General features: G+C 49.8%; 4 protein-coding genes across 4 annotated transcripts; 2 read left to right on the forward strand and 2 right to left on the reverse strand.

Moving 5' to 3' along the window:
• Window positions 1-1305: 1305 nt before the first annotated feature.
• On the reverse strand, window positions 1306-2100 carry HOO65_010827 (Transcription initiation factor TFIID subunit 9; the record flags this gene model as incomplete). Its single annotated transcript, XM_070999814.1, has 1 exon — window positions 1306-2100. The coding sequence occupies one exon, from the start codon at window positions 2098-2100 to the stop codon at window positions 1306-1308; it is 795 nt and encodes a 264-aa protein (XP_070862649.1).
• Window positions 2101-3096: 996 nt separating this feature from the next.
• On the forward strand, window positions 3097-5720 carry HOO65_010828 (Histidinol dehydrogenase; the record flags this gene model as incomplete). The annotated part of the gene is made up of 2 exons (XM_071005444.1): window positions 3097-5449; window positions 5521-5720. The coding sequence occupies 2 exons, from the start codon at window positions 3097-3099 to the stop codon at window positions 5718-5720; spliced, it is 2553 nt and encodes an 850-aa protein (XP_070862650.1).
• A 1328-nt stretch (window positions 5721-7048) lies between these two features.
• HOO65_010829 (Mitochondrial-processing peptidase subunit beta) lies at window positions 7049-8977 on the reverse strand (the record flags this gene model as incomplete). The annotated part of the gene is made up of 4 exons (XM_071005611.1): window positions 7049-7436; window positions 7544-8223; window positions 8415-8618; window positions 8819-8977. 4 exons carry the CDS (start codon window positions 8975-8977, stop codon window positions 7049-7051), a joined length of 1431 nt encoding a protein of 476 aa, XP_070862651.1.
• A 1075-nt stretch (window positions 8978-10052) lies between these two features.
• Window positions 10053-13166, forward strand: HOO65_010830 (putative galactinol--sucrose galactosyltransferase 1; the record flags this gene model as incomplete). The annotated part of the gene is made up of 8 exons (XM_071005379.1): window positions 10053-10732; window positions 10797-10929; window positions 10980-10995; window positions 11108-11281; window positions 11351-11623; window positions 11692-12411; window positions 12558-12887; window positions 12955-13166. The coding sequence occupies 8 exons, from the start codon at window positions 10053-10055 to the stop codon at window positions 13164-13166; spliced, it is 2538 nt and encodes an 845-aa protein (XP_070862652.1).
• Between the last annotated feature and the right edge of the window lie 138 nt (window positions 13167-13304).

Raw genomic sequence — 13304 nt, forward strand, 5'->3', positions numbered from 1 at the left:
CTTTCTTCTTAGGCCTAGTCTCGCTCTGGCTCCTACCTGCGGAAAAAAAGCCGCCTGGGTCCCAAGTTTCATGGGTGATGCTGTCTCTATTGGGTGTTGTGGTGTTGAAGTGCATAAGAATCTGCCTTGCACATCCCATCCTTTTTCCAGCTTTTTCCCCAAAGAGACTAGAGAGACAGGGAAGTCCATGCTATTAAGAGAAGATATTGGTAAAAGCGCTGGCCTATATGCACAACCCCGTGAACAACGTGATGAATGCAAGACGGTGCGGTCGTTGGCTCAGCTTCTCACTACGCAGCCGCTTTGGCCTGCTGTATGCAACCCCCCATTGGATTGCCCGGTTTGCTCGGTAGCATGACAGCAGCTAGAAAATTTTCCTGTAGATTGCCTGTAAAAATGTCTGTGTGTACATCAAGTTAGATGGAAGGACATGCATAAATCTAGACTTACATGCAACTAGGGAGGAAAATTTCGCCATGCGTATGATGATACATGTGGTCAAATACAGCAAGCTCATTGTTTTGCGGTTTTAGCCTCATCAGAAACGAAAAAGAAAAGGGAAAAAACCACCCGCCCCTTCTTCTAGCCTTTGTCATCCCTTGTTCGCTTGCTTCCCTTTTTAAGCCTCGTCGTCAAATCATTGCCTGTAAATGGAGAACCTGCACCACACGGCTTAGACGGTGGGCGGTGCGGCAAGCGAGACAGAAAGGAAGAAAGGAGGAGAGAACGGAGAGAATGAGGGGAGAAAGCACAAACCCTATATGTTGCTATCATAGCAGTCAACAAATCACAAAGCATGGGACTTTTCTTCCTCTGGCCAGGTCCGGTAACAGGCAAAGAACTCTGTCTAATATTCCGGGCGTTTGTGCAGAAATGATCTCATTAGGTTGTGCTTTGATGTTTGAGGTTACAAAGACTCGAGAAAAAATATTTGCATCTGGGTCACGTGAGGGAAAGACAAGATTTAGGGTCAAGTGGGCATTAGGGTTATACATATACACACCTTTGGTTTGCAACGCCCGTGGCCTCTGGTCACCGTACCCAAGCACATTTATTATTTAATTGATGGCGTTAGTTTCTGACCCTAGTCAAGAGATTCATTAGGTTGTGTACATAAAGCAAAATAAACGACGCCGAAACTCCATACGCAGACAATAAATATCCTAGTGACCCATGAGCATATCAAAATCTCACAAACAAGAGAAAACATCAAACAATCAAGACACAACCTGCCACACCCTTAGCGTCTCTCCCTGGCTAGGAGGGAGGCCACCCCAAACCTCTGGCCTAGAACATGGCCGCCGTCTAAGCCGTTTCCATATCCTCATCCATGTCCATGTCCACATCTTGGCCAAAGACGTCTTCCAATGTGCCACCCTCAACTCCGTCTCCGCCGACATCCTCCTCTTTTGTTTTGCCCAACACATCCATAGCATCTTCCATCTCGTCATCCTCATCCTCGTCGCCGCTACTACTCTCACCCTCTTCCTCCCAGCGATCCGCCAGCCCCCAACCGAGGCCACTCAACACGAACCGCTCGCTTGGCAGCCTTACAGCCCAGTCGTTCTGCGACACCTTGGGTAGCGCCACTTTATTCCGCTCACGTGCTAGTTCCTGAAGCCACTCTTTGCTCAATCCACCGCCCGCGCCGCCGCCGCGGAACTGGTAACCCAACCGCGCAGCAATGGCCAGCTTTATAGCCGCAGCAGACACAACCGGATCGGCACCAGCGGCGGCTGACGAAGCTTGTTTTCCAGTGCTGATGGGGTCATTGGATAGGTGAATAGCATCGCTGAGAACAGCTGAAGTGTGGCGGTAGGCAAAATCCATCAGGACCAGGGGCACGCGCGATTCGTATGAAGTCACGCCCTGCGATGTCAGCAGCAGTTCAATCACCCGAGAGTCGCGTGGACGTGGCGCTGATGCGGGTTTTGTGGTGTTGTTTCCATCGCCGCCAGAGTTGCCATCGGCCAGCGCGTCGTCTGGAGGATTGGTAGTGGAAGCACCGTTGACTGTGATTCCAGAGGCAGTTGGATCGGAGGTCATAGAGATACCAGGAGTGCTAATGCCGTTTGTCTGGGCTGCTGGTACGGAGGCCATTGTTTGGGCGTGGTGGCGGGCAGTATAAATAAACGGTTCGTAGGTAAAGGGTGTGAAAGACGAAGGTGAATTCTCGAGTGCAAGCAATTGGGCTCAATTGCGTCGAAAGCGTCGTATTTGGATTGGACCTGTGATTGATAAAGAGACAGATAAATAAAGTAGGCCGGGAGGCGTGGCTGATATATGGATAGAAAAAACGCGGGATACGGTTGGTACGGCCTTAATGGCAGCAACGGCTAGCAGAAGTCGTAGTGTGATCGCAGGCGCATCAGCTTGCTGCGATAGCTCTTTTTGGCGATAAGTTGCCTGGTCGAGTTCAGCCTTGTTGATATAAAATACTGGGGCCGTTGATAAGATAACGGGCACTATCACGTGCACGGAGGGGTGCTAGAAACCCTAAAAAAAACTTTCTAAACATCCCACTTTGGTCATGGCATGTCGAGTCCAAGTACCCCGCGCTCCTTGAACATCGTAGTTGACTCACCAAAGGCAGATAATCACATCATTGCAATAGGCTGGCATGGTAATTGGTATGACTCGGCCTATATCACAGGCTACAGAGACATTATCCATTCTTTTTAGAAGCCTGAAATTACCTCAGACAACTTAAAGAGGATACTGAAATTCCGATGCAGGAGCCATGAACTCAACCAAATGAAAGCTGAGTCATTGGTTGCTTTATTTACTTTCCTCACCCTAATTAGTGTATTTTCTGCAGTATAAAGGGCCGTAAAAGCTATCAGCAGCGCTGGAGCATGGGAAAATAAGGGTTTTAATGTCGTTTATATTTATGTTTATATTTATATTTGCATTTATACCATTTTTCGCCTAGTCTGTCAGCATTAAGTAGTCAAGTTTTTAGGCAGATGAAGATTTGGATTTCCAAAGCCTTGTGATACTTTGCTTTTTATCTTCTTGCTATCTTCTTGTCTTCGTTGTCACGCCTCTTTTCTCCTCTCATTGTCCTCTTCTACAACAATATCTCAAGCCTCAACCATGGAGACCGTCCTGCCGTTGCCCTTTGTGGTCGGCATTCCTGCTTCAGCGTCTGGCCAAGGATTGACAGAATCTGAGCTGTCTATTCTGGGCTCTGTATTGTACGAGTCTGCTTCTAGTATTCCTAAGAAGACCTTGCTTTCTAAGGCCTTCGTTAACGGCACTGGCCTGGCCTATGACGATGTAGCTACCCTACTAGACCAGGGCATTGGTGGTGTATTTGTGCCTGCGGCCAACATTGCTGAGTTCGTCGAGTTTGGCTCTCGCGTGCTACCTATTGTAGAGAGCACTGGCGACATTACTACTTCGTCGCTGGTCAGCAACTTTGATGTTGCGACTGTTAACGCCGAGGCTCTCAAGGCCCAGATCAAGGCTGCTAAGGGCCCCGTGTTTGTCCGTGTTTTGGGCTCAAACGCTGCTGAGCTTACTGCGGCTATCGAGGTTGCCAAAGCTACTGGCGCTATTGCTGTGCTGCCGTCGTCAAGTCTGACCACCGCTGCTGAGGCCGAGGCTGGAGATAAGTTGCCCCTTGAGAGGGCTTTTTCGCTTTTCTGGAAAAGCGACCGGGCTGATGGTCTTCTGCCTACGGTTGTTGTCGATGAACGCGAGGTTTCACTAGGCCTGGTGTACAGCAGCGCCGCCTCGGTCAACGAGGCCGTGAAGACCGCTGCCGGCGTGTATCAGAGCCGAAAACGTGGCCTGTGGGTCAAGGGCCTGACTTCTGGCGATACTCAGGAGTTGGTTAGTATTTCACTCGACTGTGACATGGATGCCCTCAAGTTTGTCATCCGCCAGAAGGGCCGTTTCTGCCACCTCGAGCAGTTCGGCTGCTTCGGCGAGCTGCGTGGCCTCTCTAGATTAGAGGCTACCCTAAAGGCCCGCAAGGAGTCTGCTCCTGCTGGCTCGTACACTGCCAGGCTCTTTTCGGATGAGAAACTGCTGCGTGCAAAAATAATGGAGGAGGCCGAGGAGCTGTGCGATGCCGCAAATTCTGAGGAGGTTTCGTGGGAAGCCGCCGACCTGTTCTACTTTGCCCTTACCAAAGCTGTCGCGTCTGGCGTCAGCTTATCTGATATAGAGAGAAATCTGGACTCCAAGAGCCTCAAGGTGAAGCGGAGGAAGGGCGATGCTAAGGGGAAATGGGCTGAAAAAGAGGGCATTGCCACCTCTACCCCCGCTGCCCCCGTCCCTACTCCTGTTCCTGCCCCTGCTGCCGATGGGCGTATAGCTATGAAGTGCATTGATGCTTCCAAGGTATCTGCTACTGAGCTGACCGAAGCTCTAAAACGTCCCGCTCAGCGGTCTCCTGATGCAATTGTCAACATCATCAACCCTATCATTCAGGATGTCAAAAACAATGGTGATGCTGCCGTGCTCAAGTACACCCGCACTTTCGAAAAGGCCACTAGTCTAGAATCCTCCTACATGAAGGCTCCCTTTGCTCCTGAGTTGATGGACCTGCCTGCAGAGACTAAGGCTGCCATTGACTTGTCCTTTGAAAACATTCGGAAGTTCCACGTTGCCCAGAAGGAGGACAAGCCGCTGCAGGTCGAGACCATGCCTGGTGTTGTCTGCAGCCGCTTCGTGCGTCCCATTGAGGCTGTCGGTCTTTACATCCCCGGTGGAACTGCCGTCCTTCCCTCTACTGCCCTGATGTTGGCTGTTCCTGCTATGGTTGCTGGATGTGAACGCCTTGTTTTCGCTACCCCTCCCCGCTCTGATGGCAAGCCCACACCCGAGGTTGTTTATGTTGCCCACAAGACTAACGCTGAGGGAATTGTGCTGGCCGGTGGTGCTCAAGCCGTTGCTGCACTGGCATACGGCACCGAGTCTATTCCCAAGGTCGACAAGATTGTTGGCCCTGGAAACCAGTTTGTGACCACTGCCAAGATGGTCATTAGCAATGACACCAACGCTTGTGTCAGCATCGACATGCCTGCCGGACCCTCGGAGGTTCTTGTTGTTGCCGATAACAACGCCGTCCCTGCCTTCGTCGCTTCTGACTTGCTATCGCAGGCCGAGCACGGTAAGGACTCGCAGGTTATTCTGATCGGTGCTGGCCTAAGCCCGCAGCGTCTGCAGGAAATTGAGGATGAGTTGCACAACCAGGCTATGGCTCTGCCCCGCATTGATGCTGTCAGAGGCTCTATCAGCCACTCAGTGACGATCTTGGTCAAGGACACTGAAGAGGCCATGCGGATCAGCAATGAATATGCCCCTGAGCACTTGATCCTTCAAGTTGATGACGCTGAGAAGCTAGTAGACCAAGTGAAGAATGCGGGCAGCGTTTTCATCGGCCAATGGACACCTGAGAGTGTGGGAGACTACTCTGCCGGCGTGAACCACTGTCTGCGTAAGTACACCCATTGCCCCCGATCCCTTGTTTCTAAATAGCAATGCAACTAACATCTTGTCTTTTTACAGCCACGTACGGATATGCTCGTCAATACTCGGGCCTGAACCTCGCGTCCTTCGTCAAGCACATCACCAGCTCGAACCTCAGTGCCGAGGGGCTGAAGAATGTCGGCGGTGCTGTCATGGAACTGGCTGGTGTCGAGGAACTTGACGCCCACAAGCGGGCCGTTGGCATCCGTCTGGACTATATTAACAAGAACAAACTCTAGATGGGACAAGGGTGGCGGCAGCGGTGATGACGGTGAAAGAGGCTAAGGAGCGTGGAAAGAAGAAAGAAGGATCTATTGTTTTGGTGGTGTAAAACGGCGTATCGTTATTTTTCTTGCGAGTAAAGAACCTGACGTCTATAAGACAGACAAATGTGTGCGAGTCAACGTTGTTTTGTTTGGTCGTATTTTTGATTCCTTGTGTGTTTGTTTCATTTATAATTGGCTGTCAAAGTTTTTCCGCGTGCGCACATGTTTTCTTTTCTATCTTCATGCAGTATTCATATCAGTTTCCTTCAGGCCTGTATATTGTGAATACGCTTCTATATTGCGTTGCCTTCGCCTTCGTTCTCCTTTTCTCCTGCTTTGTTCAGCTTCGGTTGTAGATAGAAGACAGAAACAAAAGTATTCAAGGTTAAAAATATCATAAAAAACAAACAAAAAAGGAACCAAGAAACCACAAACTACAGTCAATAAAAACCAAAGACATCCATCCTCCCTTTCTTCCCGCAACTTTCTAGTGCTTTAGATATAGTGATACAACAGAAGTACACAGATACGGCGCCCTTCTTTCCTTTTTATGTGCATGTGTGTGTAGTTCATCTTGTGTTGCTTGAGTGCTTCTCGGTCTTTGTGTCTCCGGCGAGTTCATGCAAAGCCTCTTTCCCCCTTTTGTCTCCCTTTGTTTTCCGACGTCCCCTTTAGTCATTCACCTGTATGTCATAGTCTCGTCTTCAAAGGAAATATCTCGATCTTGAAACAGTCTTCACTACCATCTTTGCAAAGACAAGGGCATGTAATGGCATATGGCCGATGCCAAAGTGGTGGATTATGGTTGTTGGCTCAAACAAGGCATTTGAAGGACAAAGGAGTAAGAGAGAAAGTGTCTATGTAAGAAAGACAGGAAGAAACCTTTTCAGCCGGAAAAAGAAATGTAATAAAACAATGGGATATAAGACGGGCGGGTGGGTGTAGAGAGAGAGAGAGAGAGAGAGATGTTTTGTGGTAGGTGGTGAACCAAGGACAAAGATCATATGTATAAAACGCCTACACCACGCAATGGAAGCCATGAAAGACAGACGACCAGCGAAACCAAGGGAAATAAGGGGAAGGGAAGAGGGAGAGAAAAGAGAAAAAAAAGAAACCGAATCCGAGGAAAAGGAAGAGGAAAGGGTGCATGCGCTAGCCCATGTAGAATGAGCAATAGAGACATAAGGTGGCAGCAGCAGCAGATGACGACGATGATGATGACGATGGCACAACAACAAAAAGAAAAGAATGACACACAAGTCCCTCCTTCATTAGCCTAACTTTGGAGGTCTAGCTTAAGCTTAGAACTTGGGCTTCATGCAGTTGCGCAGTCTCTGGTAGTCGAACAGAGCCTCGATGCTGCCAACAGCGCTGATGGCAATGTCCTGATCCCACAGGTGGCGACTAGCGAAGTCCATGACGTCCTTGTCAGTGATGGCATCAATCGACTTTTCCATCTCGGCAGGCGACATGCGGCGGCCGGTAGTGATGATCTGGCGACCAATGTCTTCGGCAACGGCGGTGGTGCCGTCTAGGGACAGCAGGATAGAAGCCTTAAGCTGGGCCTTGGCACGCTCAACCTCAGCCTGGCTGACGTTGGTGCACAGACGCATCCACTCGCGGATGGTGAAGTGGACAAGGTCGTCGACGTTGTCGGTGTTGTCGCTCACAAGGTAAATACCCCACAGACTAGAAGAAAGAAGGGAGTTAGTTTCCGGTGCTAGATTATGTTGGAGGGGGTTGTGTTGTCTGTTCCTAGGTCAGGTCAAACCAAGAAGACTGATGATTGCTCATACCCGGTGTCGCTGTAGCTTGTCGAGAACGACATGAAGCTGTTCGCCAGCTCATTCTTGTGTAGGAAGCCGCTCAGCTTGCTGCCCTGGTGGGGGGCGTTGCCAAGGGCCTTGTCGTAGTTGCCGACGATAGCCTGGGTGACGAGGGCGGTGAAGTAGTCGGGAGAGCTCCAGCTCACACCCTCGACGGCGAGGGCAATGTTGGCGGTGGGCATGGTATCATCGCGGATACGGACGTCGGAGCCGATAAAGTCAGCCTTGGGCTTCTCGACGGCGTAGGTCAGGGGAGTGCTGACGGGCAGACCGGAGAAGTTCTTCTCGGCCAGCTCAACCAGCTTCTCGTGGGGAATGCCGCCAGCACCAACCAGAACCATGCGGTCAGCAGTATAGTTCTTCTTGATGTAGTTGGTGAGCTCGGTGCGAGTGATGTCGCGAATGTTCTGGCGGGGGCCCAGGATGGTCTGGCCGAGGGACTGGTGCTGGAAGGCGGTAGCGTGCAGGTGGTCGAAGACGACCTCCTCAACCTGCTTCTCAACCTCCTCGGATTCGCGGAGGATGACATCACGCTCACGCTCGATGGCGGCCTCTTCGAGCTTGGAGTTCTGCAGGATATCGGCAAGGATATCGACACACTGGGGCACATCGGAGTTCTGGGCCTTGGCAAAGTAGACGGTGTTTTCGCGCTGGAGAAAGAGAAAGACAAAGCAGTCAGTCGAGATGTGAGGATAGAGGGTTTTTTTTTATTCTAGCTCCCTTTCTCTTGAGCACCGGTTGGCTGGAAGTTTTTCTCTTCTCATTTTTGGACTAGTCCAGGGCTATCAAGAGAAAAAGGACGGGCCATTTCGGAATTCGGACAGAAGCAGCAAGGACTCACCGAGGTGTAGGCGTTCAGATGGCCACCCATGTTTTCAATCTCCAGCTCAAGCTGATGCTGAGTGCGGTGGGCGGTACCCTTGAAGGCCAAGTGCTCCAGGAAGTGAGCGGTTCCGTTGGTTTCTGGGGTTTCGGCCCGGGAGCCGGCATCGATCCAGACACCGACAGTAGAAGTCTGCAGCCAGGGCATGTGCTCGGTAGCGACCTGTATTACACAGGAAAAGAAGTGAGTTAGCGGGAATGGTTGAATTTGCTAGACAATGCAATGGTAATAAGCCCGGAGAGAAGTAGGAGGTGGGGTCTCCGGAGCTAGACTGGAGAAGAGAGAGAAAGGGCCGGGCCATTGATCAAATGGCCGGCTTTCCTCCCCATCTCGTTCTTCTCCACGGCATTGGATCGGCTTACCGTCAGGCCGTTCTTCAGAGTAGTGGTCTGAGTCTTGCCAAACACGCTGCCGGTAGCAGCAGGTGACGCGAGGCCCCGTCTCAAAGACTGGGACAGGCTGGGCGAAGCGCGGCTGCGAAGCCCGCTGGTCAGATTCAGAGCTAGTCTCCGCGACGCCATTGCGAAAAAGCGACTGTGGGAAGGGACTTGGTGACTTGGATGGGAGCAACAAGGCAAGAAAGGGAAACAGAGGGGCAAGCAGAAGGAGGAGCCGAAGAGGGGAAAGAAAGGACCGGAAGGAAACAAGACGGTGGAAGAGAAATAAGGAAGGGCAGTTCGTCGGCAAATGCAAACAAATTCTTCTCTCAATAAAAAAAATCAACACTAGACACAGGGCAGGTTGAGTGGTTTGATGGAGAGCCACGGCAAAGCTTACAGGTCCTTTTTCTGGGTGCCTTGCATCCAAGGCCAGTAAAATTGCTAGAAAAAAAAACATACTAGCAGTAACAAAAACGCACAAAGATTTCCGACCTGCTCCGAGCCATACCTGGCCTGTGGCGTCGTGTGGCGTCGACCAATGGGGGGTCTACGATTTGAAAAGAACAAGCCGACCGCCCCGCATTTTCTCATTCCTATTATAGTAAAAGAAAAAGGCGGTTCAGTGACAGCTGACGGCCGGCTGCGAAGCGCCTGCCAAGTGCTTTGCCGTCATAGCAATAGCTTGCGTCCGGTTGGCGGGCGGGCTTTGGGACTTAGGGCGAGTTTGACAGCGCATGGATCTTCTGTAATCATGGGATTCTTGTGCTATTATTCACACTAGCTAGTGTGTCGTGTGCCAGAGCTGTTTACTTTATTCTCGTTTCTTCTCCTCTCCTTCTTTTTTAGGTCCAACTCACTTTTGATCTTGTACACTATTGGTTGAACCACTTAGCCCCAGCCCCATTATATACATACCCCGGATATCTAGATATCTCTATTTACTAGGAAGCTTCTAAACAACAATGATCAACTCAACGTCATCTCTTCAATTCCCTCTGTTTGTCCTTTGCAACACTTAACATCGGAGCTGCTATGGAAATAAATTATATCGCAATTTCGCTGCTACTTTCGTCTCGTTTTCTTAACTGATTGTTGCCCAAGCCGTCGTTGTTATCAAGTTATCTCCTGTGCCCATACTGCGTGATTTGCTCTATTATCCTCTGTCCGTGTCTCTTTTCATATTATATACCTCAAACATTTTTCCCTAATTCCAATAATGACTGCTCTTGATCACGATGTTATCGCCCAGGGTCCTGAGAACCAGGCCCACTACCAACATGTGATTGCTCAGCCTTCGGCAGCTCCCGACCATGCTATTCCAGTCCAGCTTGCGAGTTATCCTCCCCTAGCACAGGTTACCCAACTGTCATCCCAAGAATTAGTTTTCACCGCAGTTCTCCAGGTTCAGCGCTCCCAGTTGCATGAACCATGGGAAGTTTCAATATGGAGCCAGACTGGGAAGCATGGGACCTGGCAGGAAATCCCGATGAGGCCTGCTCTATCAAATGCTTCTAGGTCGGCTCCTAACTTCTTGCAAGATAATTCTGCTCGGCCTGTGATCCATCTTTCATTCTTTCACACTCTCAAAGTCGACAAAACCTTTAGCTTCACTCTAAAGTATCGCCCGGGGCCAAACCAGCCGTGGTTGTGGGTGCAACAGGAGACTGGAATGACTGATGGAACTGTCATAGTGGCTGACACCAATGCCCCAGACCCGCCTTCAAATATACATGAAATAATTACAGGCCTTAATCCTGCTCTCTCAATCAAGTCCTGTACAAGCCAGTCTCCTGGGGCTAATGTATGGAGACTTGAGCTTGACATTGATGCCGAAAAGTCCGCAGAATCGGTGTTTGTAGAAACGTCGATTGGCGTTCCATGGGAAAAATATGTTCGGTAAGTAAGTCTAGCCAAGTAAGAGCACTAATACTATGAGGCTAACTCCATATAATTTCCCAAGCTCGTTTGGCCTTGCTCGGGCTTGGGAGCCATGGCTATACCCGGTTCATGGCAGGGAGACACTTAGCACGGACAAGCCAATCATTCTTGCATCGTTTCTCAATACCCAAGGCATTAGCCTTGTGCTTCTAGCTGTCAGTGGAGTGAACGATGTGAATAGCTTCATTAAGTCTAGTCCTAGCAGGACCATATCGTTTTATGTAGGCAATGCACACCCACATCTAGTCTAGTTGTGAAAACCTTCTCCCTAACCAAAGGCATAGACTCGAAACGACGGAGAAACAAGCCAAAGAGCTACTCTAATTGTATCAGTCTGCCGCAAGACAGAAAATGCTATTGCTGCTGCAATCTATGAAGCTCGATCCCTGGTTCAAGGCTTCAATAATACCCACATCGAGGCTAAACAGGCCGACATCTCAGATAGCCCATCTACCGATGATGTCGATGCTACGTGGAGAGAGACTTGGTATGATGGTCTGGGATATTGTAAGCCTCAATTGTGCACCATTGCTCTTCAATTTCCACACGATATCCCCAACTAACACTCCTAAATAGGCACGTGGAACTCGCTTGGCCAGCAGCTCACTGCTCAAAAGTTGTATCATGCGCTAGACCAACTTGCCGAAAACAAAATCAACGTGTCGTCCTTGATTATAGATGATAACTGGCAGTCAATTAGCAGCAAAGGCGATGACCAGTCCAAGTCCTCCATGACTCGCTTCGAGGCATTGGCCTCGGCATTTCCTGACGGCTTAAAAGAAACTATCGCCGCCATCAAGTCAAAGCACCCGAATATCAAGCATGTTGCGGTGTGGCATACACTCTTTGGTACACATCAAACATCGCATCCTCCATATTAGGGGCATACTTACCATAGCTAACCTGATTACCTCTAGGATACTGGGGTGGAGTCTCGCCCGACAGCGAGATAAGCGAGAGGTACCAAGTAGTTGAGGCCTCCCGCAGAAATGATATGGGTGGCCCTATGCATGTTATCTCAGCTAACGACGTTGCCCGCTTCTACTGCGATTTTTATTCTTTCCTTTCGTCTTGCGGCATCGATGGTGTCAAAACTGATGCCCAGTACACACTCGATATCTTCAATACATCACAGGATCGCCGAAGCCTTGGCAAAGCCTATCAAGACGCCTGGTCGCTTGCGTGTTTGCGCTGGTTCAGCAACAAGGCCATTTCCTGCATGTCGCAAACACCGCAGATCATCTTCCACTCTCAACTACTACGAAACAAGCCGCCAGTTGTGGTGCGTAACTCGGATGACTTCTTTCCTCGCGTTCCAGCTTCTCACCCGTGGCATGTCTGGACGAATGCGTACAACAGCCTTATGACCCATTATCTCAATGTAGTGCCTGACTGGGACATGTTCCAGACTGACCATGAATATGCCGGTTTCCACGCAGCGGCTCGTTGTGTGAGTGGAGGACCGATATATATCACGGATACCCCTGGACAGCATAACTTGAACCTCATTAAACAAATCACGGGGGAGACCATTCGTGGGCGTACAGTCGTCTTCAGACCCAACACTGTGGCAAGAGCAGCGGACCCATACGTAGGATACCACGACAATGTTCTACTCAAGGTTATTAGTTATCATGGTAAGGCTTGTTTTTACTACGTCTCTATGATTTTGTCTTGTCAGTGACTATACTAACTACTTTTGTCCGCCCATGTGAAGGTAGCGTCTCTGGCTACCCTATAATGGGCGTCTTCAATGTCTCCTCTCGTCCACTAACGGAACTAGTACATCTCACCGCCTTCCCGGGAATACTCAAATCTTCGCCCCACAAGTATATTGTCCGGGCACACACAACCGGCAGGATATCCGACATAATGAATGCCAGCTCGTCTGCTTCCTTGCTTGTCGTTTCCCTAGATGCACGCGGTTACGAAATCTTCACCGCTTACCAGATATCGTCATTTGAGAACAAGGAAGGCAGTCGGGCTGATATAGCTAGTCTGGGCCTGTTGGGCAAGATGACTGGCGCTGCAGCAATTCTGAGCACCATGGTTACAAAACTCGAGACAGGCCGAGTACATGTCGAAACATTTATCAAAGCCCTCGGCGTTCTCGGTAAGCAGATACAGGCCTTCATAAAAAGAGAAAATGTATAAGCGGCAGCTAACGCTATTTATTCCAGGTGTCTACATCTCAAACCTTCCTAAGATGTCCATAGACAAACACTTCTTGGTCACCATCATGGCCCAAGTTGTTCCTCCGCACACCGTGACGGTCAGCACAGTTAACCCTCAGGTCCTTGAAATCGACATTGAAACTGCTTGGAAGGAAATGGGACTACGCAGTGGATGGTCAAACGAAGTGCAGGTCCAGATTTACTTTGATATCGTGTAAACAACACACAAAGAACAATGGGCAAAAAACTACATATCAAATGGATATGGAGAGAACAAGAAATAGTCACCCACACAATCAGCAGAAGTGCGGAAATTTTCATATGCAAAAACGCTTAGTCGCGGCCAAACCGCCACT

This window comes from Ceratocystis lukuohia, assembly GCF_044167205.1.
Source record: "Ceratocystis lukuohia strain C4212 chromosome Unknown Supercontig1_pilon, whole genome shotgun sequence".
Classification (NCBI taxonomy): domain Eukaryota; kingdom Fungi; phylum Ascomycota; class Sordariomycetes; order Microascales; family Ceratocystidaceae; genus Ceratocystis; species Ceratocystis lukuohia.